Raw genomic sequence first — 13,919 nt, 5'->3', positions numbered from 1 at the left:
TCAAAAGAAATTTTGCAGGATGCCACCATTGTTGGTTGATATTTATATGTAGCTGTTCCAAAAGGAGCATGAAAGTTTGTTTTTTAGGATTTTTCTCTCAGTTCTAACCCATGCCCTGATTTATTCCAAAGGTTTTGTTATCTGAATTAGGACAAAATACCCTCAGTTGAGCTCCTCTGAGCAGCATGAGCTGAAGGATCGATACGTCCACAAAAGGTTACGTTGTGCTCTGTGCAACTACTGCAGGAGACTGCAGGGTTAGAAGGGGGAGGGGAAGGCATTTAGAGCCCAACATGTGCACATCTGCTGTCGGCATTTCTGATTTCCTTTCTAGCGGTGACATGCACTTTTTGGATTGGCTGCACCTCCTTTGGCATGGAAAATACCTGTGCATGCTGTTACCTTCATTGGTGCACAGTAAAGGAAGATAGGGAAAAGGTCTATTTTCACAGAATCATAGAAATAGCCCAGGTTGGGAAGGACCTCAAGGATCACGAAGCTCCAATCCTCTGCCACATGCAGGGCCACCAACCTTCACATTTCAGAGCAGCCCAGGCTGCCAGGGCCCCATCCAACCTGACCTTGAACACCTCCAGGGATGGACAGAGCATCCACAGCCTCTCTGGGCAGCTGTTCCAGCACCTCACCACTCTCATAGGAAAGCAAATTTTCTGAACCTCCTGAAGGGAGACTGTATGAAGGTTTTCGTACAGTATGGATCTATATATTCTTTTATTCATGGGCTAGAAAAGTACTTCTGTGCCTGTGATCCGACTTGTTTCTGGAGCTTGTCAAAACAGGCATGTGTTTTTAGTACTGCAGTACAGGGCCACGAGCAGAGCCGTGACAGGCACTAAGACACAAACTTCCCCCAGCACGAGGTGCTGCCATGGAAAGGCGCGTTTGGGCGGGCAAGGCCAGCAGCGAGGAGCGCCGCAGCGCGGGCAGCGCGCAGCCGTCAGCACGGCGGGGCGGTTGGCGGGGCGCAGCGCGCATGCGCGAGGCGGGCGGTTGCGCGCGGCGGTTGGCGGGGGCGCGTGCCGCGCGTGCGGCGCGAGCGGGTTTGGCCGCTGCCGTCCGACCTGTGGGCGATAGGGCGGGACGGGGGGGCGGCGGAGGCGGCGGCTGCGGGCGGCGCTCCGCTTCCCCTTCAGAGCGCGGGGGGTGAGGGATCGCTGCCCTTCAGCCGTAGGCGGCTCCGCGCCTCCCCGGGTTGCTGGCGCGGGGGCTCGGCTGAGGGAGCCGAGCGGAGCGGAGCAGGTGAAGGCCGTTTCGGCGGTGCGCGGGAGGGGAGGGCCGGGCCGAGCCGCCGCCTCGCGTGGTGCGGGAGCGGCGGGGTCTCACCGTGTGCCGGGCGCTGCCCCGCGGCCGTCGGCCGTGACGGCGGCGGGTTCGGTGGTTGAGCGCGCGAGGCGGACGCGGCTCCGTCGGGTAGGCGCGCCATGGCGGGGCCCGGCCCGCAGCCCGCAGCGGACGCGTCCTTCGGCGAGCAGAGCTTCGGCTTCACCGCCGCGGAGCTCAGTCTGGTGGAGATGGCGGACATGGAGTACGGCCAGCTGCAGCACGCGCTGTACGCGCACGTGGAGCCGCGGGCCGCCGAAGGCGAAGCCGGAGCCGGGCCCGGCGCTACGGTTCCCCCGGACGAGGGCTGCGCCTCCCGCGGCCCCGCCGGCCCGCCCGCCTTCCCCGGCCTCTGCCAGGCGGGAGCGACCGCCGACGGCGGAGCGCCCGGTTCGAACCCTTGCCTGGGCCACGCGGACTTCCAGGAGCTCAGGATGATGTTGCTCGGTGAGGTGAACCCCCCCGCCGGCCAAGCGGACAAAACGCCCAAGGGTGGCTCCGAGGAGGTCTCGGGGCGCGGCTTGTTGGGGGCGAAACACGGTGAGAGCTTTGCTGGGGTGAGCAAAGGGAGCGTAGTGGTTGAGCGTGTGGCGATGGCAGCCGAGCCCAGATCGAAATCTGCAGTCAGAGTTCGATTGGAGGACAGATTCAACAGCATCCAGACAGAAAACCCCAGATGCCAAGAACCCCAAGAATCTGGAGTGACTCTTAACAAGTGTGTTGTGCTTAATTTCAGTTTCTGTCGTTAAGCTATGTATTTTCATAGAGTTCGAACTGCTTTTCTGAAGTAAACCTGCGATGGGTGCTTTAATACACGCGATGTTATCGTAAGTTGCACTTTTCTGATCTGTGGCACTCACACGTGGCTGCAGCTGCGCTCTGCCCTCCTGTGTATTGCATCAGTGGCACAGAACGTCATCACAAAATTAATTACCTCACAACTTTATTATTGATAACAAGCTGTGATTTAAGTAAAGGTGAGAGAAGAACGTTGCCTGGTTTTTGCAACTTAAAGCAAGGCAGCTTCTTGATCCTAACAAAATAATGTGGGGCAGTTGATTATTGTAATGAATGATACTATTTAGAGGCTTGGCTATGATAAACACTTTGAGTGGAAGTCTTTTACACTGTGAACAGTTTTGCCCTGTAACTGTATCAGCGTTTTGCTAAGCATTTCCTTGAGGCTGTTACTGCACTGAATAAAACACCTTCTCAACTGATAGATAATTATTATTTTGCAACAAATGAAAGCGGTTCCTTGATGATAACTATCAAAGGATATGTAGCTGTGATTGTTCTTCTGTGCTCCTCATTTTCAACTACTCACCTTAGTGTGTTTTTGTGTGTTGTTGTGTAGCTTGGTAACATTGATTCGGCAGCCGTCAGAGCTGGTTGGCGTCCCCCTTCATCAGCATCAGAACAAGTGTGCAGCGGTGGTGAAAAACAAGAGCACGCCCACCACGCCTTCTCCACAGTTCACACATCCACTCTTTGCCATGAGTGCTGCTGGAACTGCTAATTCCTCACAGGCTCAGGTAGGTCGTATGTTCTCCATTAACTGTACTCTGCAAATGTCAAATGCTAATAACGTTAATCTTCCAGGTGTAGTAGAATTGTGAAGGTTTATGCTGAAGTGCAGCTTGGTTTGGATAGACACGAGTAGTACAATTTATAGTTTGTTCATCTTAAAGTTATCAAAATTACTCAAACCAACTGTGTGGCGGTTCAGTTGTGCAGTAACGTGCATGAAGTAATGAGCAGTAGCCATTAGATGTTGCAGCAGAAATGCTGAGTCACATCTGGAAGTAGTGATGGAGCACCTGGTGGGAAGGCAGGGCCAAAGCGGAGCTCAAGTGCATGCAATGTACCTGAGTGACTGGAAGGGGTGGAGCCAGGATCCACTCCTTCTCAGGCCTCATTTAAGGGCTGGCAGTAGAGGTGAGTGTATCTTACTGGAGATCCTTGCATACCTGAGGCCTTCTGAAGGTAAGCAGCTTTATTCCTTTGTTCCTGCATCCACTGCTGTTGCACTTGGGCTTATCCTCACTTGTTGCAGCCTGAGACTCTGCCCCTCCACTGTCATTGCTGTGTTTTCCATCACGTTATAGTGTTACGGGTGCCTTAGGAGACAGATATCTATATGTTCCTTTACTGTATCATTTATTCTGTACAAGAGCAGGAGGAGATGTTTAACAAATAAGATTTTTTATTGTTTCTTTATTTTCTAATTCATTTTGATGAGAAAGGTGGTGTTTTGTTTTTCTTTTTCCCTGTAACCTCTGAAGCAAAACAGATGGTGTGGTGCTCAGGAAATTCCAGAAGTATATTAAAGAAGTAGAACTAAATTCAGCAGACTGATAAAATGCCGTGGTTGTGGTGTGCAGAAGTAATTGAGATTTATTTTCATACAATGCATTGACTAATGGAGCTGAAATTTAAGATCTTCATACAAAGATAATGAAAATTGTCTCCTTTTTATGTATATAGTCCTCCTAAGTGTTCTGTTCTTGATTTTCACAGGCCTCTGGAACATCTTGTGCTATCTTGGAATCTGCCAAACATCAAGAGATTGGGATTCCCAGAACATACTCTTTCTGTTACCATCAGGAAATGGAATCCACAAAACAGACAGTAGGTGCTATGAATAAAGCTTTGCCTGAGGAAGTTTGGATTAAAGTTGGAGGTAAACCATCTATCTTCATTTGAGCTTTCTCTGTCCTTCAAATCCTTTTTAATGTGCATTCTACAATGAATATGAGTGCAGTGAATCATATCAGGTGTGGTCTTTGAGATACACAGTGGGCAGTACGGAAATAGATTAAAGAAAAAAGTTGCTTATAATTTTAGCTGTATTTACAAAAGTGCTTAGTTCCTCTGGCTTGAAGTGAGAAAACCTGAGGCTGTAAAATATCTTTGAAATTCTGGGTCTAGAGTAAGTAACTGGTTTCTTTCTACATTTTTTGACCCAAAAGTTGATATAGCAGATCCAGTTATCAAATTGAAGAACATTTGAAGGACTTATTCAAATGCTAATTAAAGGTAGGCATGATCTCTGTATGTTCTCTGAGCAAATGGAAGTTAGGTGGATTTTGAATCGGCAAGTGGTGCCTTTGGGTTTAGGACACATGTTGCTATAAGACTCAATCTAGATTGGCTGTAAAGCTTCCAGGGTTGTTCCACGTAAAACAACAACAAATAAATTTTCTCTGCTCAGTATTTTCCATGACCAGTAGGAGGATTATCAATAGGTTCTTTTCCTCTTTGTTTTGCAAAGAAGACACCTTATGCAAGCAAGCGATAAACAAAAGAAGTTGCAGCCGAATAAGCCCAATGGATGCAAACATAGATCGCAAACCTCTTAGTGAGATACAAAATATGCGAGATAGCCAGAGTACTGCAGCTGCCCAGGGCCCCTGGCAGTCAGCACAGTCACATTCAAGTGTGCAGGTACAGAGTGGTACGCAGGAAGGAGTTACTCAGCGAAGAGAAAGACATAACCGCATGGAGAGAGACAGAAGGTAATTTTTCTATGAGGAGCTGCAATGCAGAGTTTCTTTGAAGCCTAAGATACTGATACTCTAACAGTCCTGTCGTTTTCCAGAGTAGAAGGTAAATTTGATGTATTTTGTTTTACTTGCAAGAAAAGGCAGTGCAGGTGGTGAGGGTTTGGTGTTTATTAGAAGAAAGTGTATGAGCCTAATTGCAGGCTGCTCTAGGAAGATGAGGTAACTAACTTGTATATAACACCACTAATATACGAACTTACAAATACAGATAGTAGCAAACTAAAGATAGTTAGCTTAAAATAAAACAAAAAGCAGTCCCCAGAGGTCATGGCTTGTGTCAGATGTAATTGTTCTTTAAATATTATTATTACTTCTTTTTCTTCCATCTTGGTGACCTTTTATATTTGTTTGTAGGCGCAGAATCCGGATTTGTTGTGATGAACTGAATCTTCTGGTTCCATTCTGCACTGCTGATACTGATAAAGCAACAACCTTGCAGTGGACAACTGCATTTCTGAAGTATATTCAGGAAAAGCACGGCGATTCTCTGAAACAGGTTCAAATCTAATTTCATTTTTGTTCTTGATCAAATAGTGAAACATTTTTAAAGCTGTCATAACATAGCTAAAGTGTATGGAATGTTTCTTCTGGGTGCTGTTGGTGAAGGACCACTGTATCACTGAACCATCCTTTATAAAGCTGTTCTATTTGACCAGCTCTCCTTGCAAAATGTCAGTTCAGTATTGTGGTATCATAGGCTGCCTTCAGTTAGAATTTTCAGATTGGGTTTACTTACTTATTTTTTAGTTAGCATCAGGAATGAGGCTGTCTGTAGAATTAGGGCCTTTTTCAGTCATTTCTGTTCTTCTCCTTTCTTTTTTCCTCTCTTCCCCACTTATTCACAGAGATGTTTCTAGCTGGCTGCTACGAGGCAGTGGTCACATGATGGGATTCTGAGCTACATCTGTGCCCACACTCACTTAAAGTGATTGAGAGTAGCAAAGGGTTTTATGTCCCATAAGCTCCCACACTACCACAGCCCTACTTGCAGCCCAAGAGCAATTCTGTCTCTGCTAAAAGTATCATAGGAGAACAGATGGAACATGGTCCCTCGGTGCATGCTGTTAAAGGTACATTAATTTTCTTCAAGACATCAGTGAAACAAAAACACACGTCTCGAGTAAATACCTCCATCAAACTTTGTTGTTGTTTCTTTTTGTATTTTGATTTTTTAGGAATTTGAGACTGTGTTCTGTGGCAAAACAGGCAGGAGACTGAAAGTGCCCAGATCGGATTCGTTTGTAACATGTCCAGTTCAGGAGAACGTGCAGCATGGCTACGGAGACCAAGTGGCCTTGAATTGTCTAAGTGTGGATAAATAAGGAATGACCCAAACTGTATTTATCTCTGTTTACATGCAGGGCTTTGGCTTTTTGTGATTAATTTATTTGAGAAGATCTGGGAGTGACTTGCAAAACTATAACTTGTAAAAACACATAAATAGAGCTTTAAAGAAAACATTCATCATTCAAAATGAAAATGTAAATTGACTGCCAGCAATATAAATCAGTGTTCTGTTAAAGGGGCTTTGGGACTAGAGAAAACAAGAAAATGCCTTGGCAGCTATTAATTATTTTTCTTCTTTTGCTCCTTTTCTGTTCGTGGTTCTGCTTTGTATTTTTTCCCCTTCTTTTTCCTTTAAGGTGATACAGTACAGTTAAGAATTGTTGTAGAAGATCACCCTGTCTTGTTACTTTAATAACTACGTGCAAATATATCCTTTAAGTGTAAAAAGAAATGTAAGGTACTGTATTAAAATGCCCATTTTTCTCATTAAAAGTTTGAAAGTTATGTAGGTTAATTGAATAAGTGCATAGTTTCTAAATTGCACTGCTATGATGGAGTTTGTTTGCTGTACTTCAACATATTTGACCCCAAAGATTAGTACAAAGCTATTAGCATTGTTTTTAGAGTGGTGCATTACTTTAATGCATTTCACACAACTGTCCAACAGTTTCTTGTATTGTTTAGTCCAAAAATGGCATATTGTAAACAGCAGATTATTTAAATGTACAAACTATCTTAATATTTAAAGACTAGCTCTATTGTTGATAAGCTTCAGCATTTAGGGCAGAGGTAGAATAGTGTCTGAGCTTTATTAATTTCAGTGATAATAGATGATGCCAGCAGGTTTTGAAGTACGAAAAGGTCTCCCAAAGGAAATACTGTTTGAAATCACGGATATTGACAATTTTGCAGCAATTTATTTCCAAACAATCCTAGGAAAAAACAGTTTTGGAATATAGAGTTCATTTTCATGTGTATAGTGACATTTATAACATCACAAAGAAAGGGTTAAAAAAAAAATCTCCTTTTATTTTTACAACAGTTCATACAAGTCTTTTTTTGGCTGAACTTCAGAAGAGCATCCTTCCTTCCTTACTTGGGGTTTCTTTCATGATTACTGTGCAAATAGCTTAAGTTGAGGACATGAAAATGCTGTTACTTAACTTCCTTTGCTATCATATGGAAATACAAAAACTCTCCCCCGTAAATTAAAATATATACATTACACCTTTTGCAGAATTTGATTGCAAGAGGCTTAGTAATTACTAGGCTGGGCAAATATTTGAGGTGCGGTCTGAATACTGATAATAGGCAGCATATACCTAAGCTATGGTCTTAGCCCAGAGTGTTAAGGTGTTAAAATACTGGATGCTTAAATGCCTTATGTCCACTGCTGTAAGCAGCAGTTAGGTGCCTGAAACCTGAACAAGGTGGATGTTAGTGCACAAACCTGCATGGCTGAAGTCAGTGGGAGCAGCACCGAGGAATTCAATTGACAAAGGCTCAAACATTTGTACAGAAAAGCTGCACTAGCGCAGCTTGGAGATGATGGTAAAAAGGAACACTTCCTCTTGCTGGTCTCTTCAACACAGGGAGGCAGGGAAGAAGGTGAGGTGATTTAGAAGTAAAAGTATTGGGGGAGAAGGAAAAAAATGCTCATAAAGCATCTTTAGTTACGGTTTTCATCTGATGCTTTCTTTTTCATAGAACTGAATTATTGTGTCAAAGTCTCCACTTAAAATAACAGGAGGAACATCTGTCCATTTATCACTAGGAAGATTGTCTGTTTTCTTACAATGCACTGTTTATTTAAATATTCAGTCACTTCTCCACTTCTTGTACTCTTATGACTTTTTGGAAGTCGATGCTCCGACAGCTCCCATGCAAGCTGATGTGTCACATATGCCTGGAGTTCCCTGAGCCCCAACAGCACCAGGAGTACCAGGATCCCCTGGAAGACCGGGTTCACCCTGAGCACCATCCCGACCATTTTTACTAATTCCAGGTACACCAGGAAGTCCTAAACAAGAAGGGGGAAAAACATTACATGTAATATTTCCTGACTTTCATTTAAAAAAAAAAAATTATATATATAATTTTCAAAGTTCTTAAATACTTTGAGTATCTGTATATCAGACTTGTTATCACTTGTTGAATACAAGATGTTGAATAAATTCACCCTGAGTCTGCAATATGTGTGTTGGATTTTTTTAGAGTACCTTTGGGTTTACTGGAGTTACCTGAGTGTAGTTAAAGGTGGGTGTTTAATATTATGCTGCATGTTTAATATTGTTACCACATGTGTCAATTTTAACATCTGCTGACCACAGCAGAACTGGATTCCACTTTGCTACTACCTTAGTCCATGAGGGACAATAGTTAATTTGTAACCAGATTTATTTTGTAGGGTCCCTGAATAGCCTGCTGAAGGGATTCTGTGTGAGCCCCTGCCCACCCCTACCTCCTGCTCCCCAGGTCCCTCCTCAGTGGGAGGCAGTGGCATTCAGCTGCTTCAACTCACTGCGTGTCCCAAAGTCTGATCATCATTAAGACTCGGAACAGGGGAAGGAGAGTGACAACACAGAACACCTCATTGACATTAAAGATAAGGAGCTTCCTCTATAATGTGTCTAATTTCAAAAATTTCCTCATTGTGAAATACACATTTTGGTTATTGGCAGAAACAATTTTGGTTTTGGGCAGGCTTGGGCTGTTCTTTCTTTTGTTCTTTTTCTTTCACGTGCCGAAGATAATTCACAAAACTCTAATTCCCATAATAACAAGCTTTTAGAAATATTGCAAAATGAGCTTCTGTCTCCCTGAGGGACAGCTGTATCTCTACACCTGCATCCTGGCTGAATTATGATACAGAAACGATGCCTGATTGTTTTTAGTTTAGTTAAAATTTGTCTACTGTTGATATCACTCAACCTCATAAATAAGAGAAATGCTCTCAATACTTAATATATGAAAAATATATTAATATATTATGCTATTTATGTATTGATGGAATTATTTTACAGAAGAATGAGAGACAATGGCATATAAATATTCTGTTCTTATGAAAGTATGTGAATGCAGAGCCTGGTTTTAGTGCCTGTAACTTCTTCATTATGAAGATGTAATCACAACTAGAAAAGCTGCTTTAGTAGGTAAGCAAAATAAATATTCTTTCAGACTTCCTAACAGATGCTTATTAATTTGCAGAAAAGAAATTTTGAATCCTCTGATACAATAGGCAGAGCTGTCCTTCTTAGCTTTTACTTTTTACGACTCGTTACATTACTTGCACAGGCTTACCTTGAGGTCCTTGATCACCATCAGGCCCATCAATTCCTTGTCCAGCCGGTCCTTTATCTCCCTTTTCGCCAGTGTCACCTTGAATCATAAATAAGCAATTTCAGCAATGAGTTGTAAAATCAAAAAGCCTCAGGTCAGTGCTAAGATCTTTGCTTGTACAGCATCCTAAAAGATGCAAGCAAAACCATCCTCTAGAACTCTGTCCAAAAACAGTTCTGTTCTCCTCTACTGCTGAAATCAGTACAAGCTGGTCATTTATTTCAGTGGCCATAAGACAGAAACTGCTTGGCTCAGTCTCACCTCTGGGACCAGGATCACCAAGCTCTCCTGTTGGCCCTCTGTACCCAGGGGGACCACGAGCACCAGGATGGCCAACGCTTCCTGTAGCTCCTGGAGGACCTGGAGGACCAGCAGGGCCAGGGCGCCCCGTCATCCCAGGAGATAAGGGCTTTCTCAGATTAGCAGCTAACTGTGCAATTTGATCTGAAAAACAAAAACGGAATAACAGCACCTACATTAAAAACTGCACGTCTAACATTTTCACTCTCTGCCATCTGGTCAGAAACCTGCTGATGCCTTATGCCATTTTCTGTTTCCTAAACCGCTTTGAAACATGGCAAGGATTCTGGAAAACGATACTTAATTAAAAACCAAATCCTCAAACAAGCAATGCTGAACATAACCTCTAAAGGCAAAGCAGTAACATCAAGGGAAGAAAGACACTTGTTGGGAGCTGGCACCTGTTTGGAGTCCTGCTTTGAGGACTGGGATGTGCCATGGTGGGGAGAGGAGAGCTAGGAGCTGAGGTTCTGAATGACACAGGTAAGGGGATATCAGAGCTTCTGCCAGCATGTTTTGTGTGTTGCTCCAGTGAATCATTTCCAAATACTAAATTTAAGAAAATGAAAGAAAGACATCCCAAACAACAAGAATTTCTGAAGAGTTTCCTTCCGTTAACAGCCACTCTATTTTTCCTACTTAAGATAAAAAAGAACAAATCTCAATAGACATCCCACGTTCAAGGTCTCATCTTCAGCCAAATACAGTAATTGCAGTTTGCTTTCTCCCAGCAAAACTCACCGTTTATCATTTCCCCACAGAGTTCTCTTATATGTTGTTCACTGGCCTCTTTGCCCTGCAATTAACAGAGAATTCCTGCTTTATACAAACCACATTATTGATAATAATCACTGACACATACGTCATGACTTGAAACTCACTTCCAGCAGCTCAGTAAGCAGCACAGGATCCTGCATGAAAATGAGATTTTTTTCCCCCTCTTCAGAAGAAGATAGCTTCAATTTAGAAGCTGTGTCACAATATAAATGGCAGAGATTAACATCAGCATTTCAGGGCTGCTATTGAATCTGGGCCTCGCCTAAATGCCAGAATGTGAGCCTGGACCAAGATAGAGCACTTAGTAGGAGCTGTATTTTTAAAAGACCAGTTTCTAACTCACTTTTGTAATGACAACAGCAATTACAGCTCATTCCAATGGACAGATAATCTGTATGTCAATGAGATTCATTCTCCAAGGTAAACATCTGGGGGGATTGCAATTCTGAAGCCTGCAAACCACTGATCTTTTTTCACTGCAGAACTCCTGATGCAAGACTGCTAGCTTGCCTGCACAGTTACTTTTGACTGCTCAAATGCAGGATGCCACCTTCTTTTCTGAAGGTGCATTCAGAACCTGCAATCCTTCCACTAATTGCAGTGAACAAACGTACCACAGAAGCAGACAATACTTACAGGAGGCCCTGGTTTGCCTGTGATGCCAGGAACGCCCTGCTCCCCCTGATGGCCCATGGGCCCTGGGTGTCCTGGGATCCCTGGAGCTCCAGCTGTCCCATTGGGTCCTTGAGCACCTTTTGGACCCAGTTCTCCTCTTTTTCCTGGCTATAATAAAGAAAAATAATGCAGCACTTAGAGTTTAAGGAGATGCATCACTGAAAGATACAGTAAGCATATTTATAGCCAAATGTTACAGGACATGAGTCCGCAGTGCCTGACACATACCTCTCCTTTTTGGCCAGGAGGACCAAAGGGACCCTGTTAGAAAAAAAATGAAAATATGAAAAGGAAGATCTTATGGAAAACGTCCACTGAAAATCCTTTCTCCCACTTTGCAAGGTCTGGGAAGCAGTGTTGACATGCAATTGACAGAAGGACAGAAAAATGTCCACTTGCCCCTCAAAATGACAACGAGTGCCGATGTGCCACTGCTGTGTGAAGGCCTACCCTGTGCCTCCTCAAGGGAGCAGCAGGGCCAGTGCACTCCCAGAAGGCTGTGGCTGGAAAGCTTGGCTGGCAGTCCCCTTTTTGCAGCCAGTGGTGCAGTGATGGCAGTTGGAGCACTTGCACAATTAACACACATTGATCGTATCGGTTCTTAATTCATAGTTCTGGACATTGCTCTATTACTTAAAATTCAATTCTACTGAACTTGAGGACACTTACCAGTTCTCCTTTGTCACCTGGGAGACCGTCTGCCCCAGCAATGCCCTGAAAGCAGATGACAGAATTAACACAGCACCTAACAACGCACAAGGCTCACTCTGAGACTTGAACAACCTCAGCTCCTAAGGGAGATGCGGGCACTTAGCAGCTTATTATCCACAGCCCGCAAGAGGAAGCACTGCCCAGGAGCTGCCCTGCTGAGAGCAGTGCGTGGTGCAGGCAGTCTGCACAAGGACAAAGAGATGCCCCTTGCCACAGGCTGTCGCTTGGATGCTTGATGGAAGGCACTGGAAGCAACACAAACCATTGCACACTGCTGCTCTGGCACAGCTCCACGTGCTGTGCAGCAAAGCTTGCTTATTGCATAGCAATTAGAGCAGATAATGAACAATGTTATGGCGACTGTATGGCTGGAGAGAGAAAGTTAATTCAAGACAGACAGAGGACAGGTTGGCTTTTCACTTAGCAACAAAGTGGAGACCACACAGACACTAAAACTGGGAAACAGAACAAGCAATACTGGTTGGAACATCACTTCTTTTCTGCAAGAACACAGTCAAGCACCGACCTAATTTACATATTCAATGAAATTTATCCCAAAAAGCTCAGCACTGAGATAGGTCCAGCTATAAAAGTAAGCAGCAGGGAGTAAAAGACGAAATAAACGAGGCTAGGAGGCTGCCAAGCTCTGGGGCTACAACGAATCCTCTTCATTGGTCTCAGGGACCGCCCCAGTGAAATGCTGGTGTGCGAGGAGCTCACATGCAGCACGCCTCGTGGTTGCAGAATGAACAGCAAGAATCCAGCATTTCTAATCACGGCATTTTCATAAGTTTCCATCAGAACAGACTGCATCTCTCTCACTACCACACACAAAAAAAAAAAAAGATCAAAAAGTCAGTGCCTGCTCCAGACTACTCACATCCCAGGGAAGGAAAAGCAGTCTGTGCACCTTTGGCACAGTTTAAATGCCTCGTCTGCAGGAAACTCATCACAGAAAGAACAGTGTCACTTACCTGGTTACCTTTGGCACCAATAACACCAGTAGGACCCTGTGAATAAGTAAAAGAAGGCCATGAGCTACAATTATTCTTTCCTTGTGAATTCCTGGTGTGTCACACATGCACTCCCACAGCAATGAGTCAGCCTAACTGCCAGGTAGGAGGGATCAATGCTCATTCACATTTCTCAGACATAAGAAGAGAATTAAAGCATCCTGCTGCTCTTGCAGCACACACTGCAGCCAGCAGCTCAGGCCTCAGCCCATGAGTTTTATACCCTAAGAGCAACAGGAGGCATTTCAAGGCTTCAGAGCATCAGTTCTCCCGGAGATTTAGTCAGGTGCTCTTCCACATGCAGGTTTACAGAATGACACAGCCACAGGAATAAAATACATCCTGATGATGACCCATTTTGCCGTTCAGATGAGGTTTCTACAGCACATTCATCAACCTGGCACCTGCAATCTGATCATTCTTCAATAACCAGACCTGCAGATGGCTCAGCAGGAGGAACCTGAGAGGCGGACAGACACAGAATAAGGGCATGTCATTCTGCTCAAGTCAAGCATTGAATACTTTTAAGAAAGAAGGGGGAGGATTTCTACTAAGGAAGAAATAATTCTTGGCAAAACAGACAATAGCACGTGGAAATGCAGAAATTGCTATAGCTGTAACTCCTGTTTTATGCTCGCCACTGACAAAGGCCTTATATTCTTTCCTGAACATCACCACCTGGATCTATGCCTCCAACTTTCTGGAGTCCTGAGGCTCCATGGAAGTTCTTGACAGTGTAACACAGCCACCAAACGGGGCCCTGAGAGGAACTCTCCCTTAGAAAAAAGCTTAAATTGAAAAGACTCTGATTCAAAACTGTGGAATTCCCCAGCAGCCATAACTCCCAGCAGCAGGAAGAAGTGACCTTCGTGGCCTTGGGGACAGCCAGTTCCACACCCAGCACTATCCT

At 44.3% G+C, this 13,919-nt stretch overlaps 2 protein-coding genes across 2 annotated transcripts in view; one reads left to right on the top strand and one right to left on the bottom strand.

Annotated features, from left to right (window-relative positions):
• The first annotated feature begins 1,000 nt into the window (after positions 1 to 1,000).
• On the top strand, positions 1,001 to 8,386 carry TCFL5 (transcription factor like 5). Its single transcript, XM_010722494.4, has 6 exons — positions 1,001 to 2,056; positions 2,699 to 2,876; positions 3,862 to 4,024; positions 4,616 to 4,859; positions 5,262 to 5,403; positions 6,083 to 8,386. The coding sequence occupies exons 1-6, from the start codon at positions 1,443 to 1,445 to the stop codon at positions 6,227 to 6,229; spliced, it is 1,488 nt and encodes a 495-aa protein (XP_010720796.2). The 5' UTR covers positions 1,001 to 1,442; the 3' UTR covers positions 6,230 to 8,386.
• The window catches only part of COL9A3 (collagen type IX alpha 3 chain), a 33,581-nt gene continuing 26,864 nt past the window's right edge, over positions 7,203 to 13,919 (bottom strand). The window contains exons 25-32 of the mRNA XM_003212026.5: positions 12,971 to 13,006; positions 11,955 to 11,999; positions 11,514 to 11,546; positions 11,247 to 11,393; positions 10,575 to 10,629; positions 9,795 to 9,977; positions 9,495 to 9,572; positions 7,203 to 8,214 (exon numbers count right to left, since the gene is read on the bottom strand). Of these exons, the coding sequence (XP_003212074.1) occupies positions 8,039 to 8,214; positions 9,495 to 9,572; positions 9,795 to 9,977; positions 10,575 to 10,629; positions 11,247 to 11,393; positions 11,514 to 11,546; positions 11,955 to 11,999; positions 12,971 to 13,006 (753 nt within the window). The 3' untranslated portion in view covers positions 7,203 to 8,038. The remainder of the gene's footprint in view (positions 8,215 to 9,494; positions 9,573 to 9,794; positions 9,978 to 10,574; positions 10,630 to 11,246; positions 11,394 to 11,513; positions 11,547 to 11,954; positions 12,000 to 12,970; positions 13,007 to 13,919) is intronic.

This window comes from Meleagris gallopavo, chromosome 22, assembly GCF_905368555.1.
Source record: "Meleagris gallopavo chromosome 22, MGAL_WU_HG_1.1, whole genome shotgun sequence".
In the NCBI taxonomy this organism is placed as follows: domain Eukaryota; kingdom Metazoa; phylum Chordata; class Aves; order Galliformes; family Phasianidae; genus Meleagris; species Meleagris gallopavo.
Note: the sequence above shows the minus strand (reverse complement) of the source record. Positions and strands in the feature narration are given on the sequence as shown.

Excerpts from the sequence above, each read along its gene's own strand:
- TCFL5 (XM_010722494.4), top strand. The coding sequence starts at position 1,443 with ATGGCGGGGCCCGGCCCGCAGCCCGCAGCGGACGCGTCCTTCGGCGAG. Across the intron at positions 4,025-4,615 it reads AGTTTGGATTAAAGTTGGAG|AAGACACCTTATGCAAGCAA; the intron begins GTAAACCATCTA and ends TGTTTTGCAAAG. Across the intron at positions 5,404-6,082 it reads ACGGCGATTCTCTGAAACAG|GAATTTGAGACTGTGTTCTG; the intron begins GTTCAAATCTAA and ends TTGATTTTTTAG.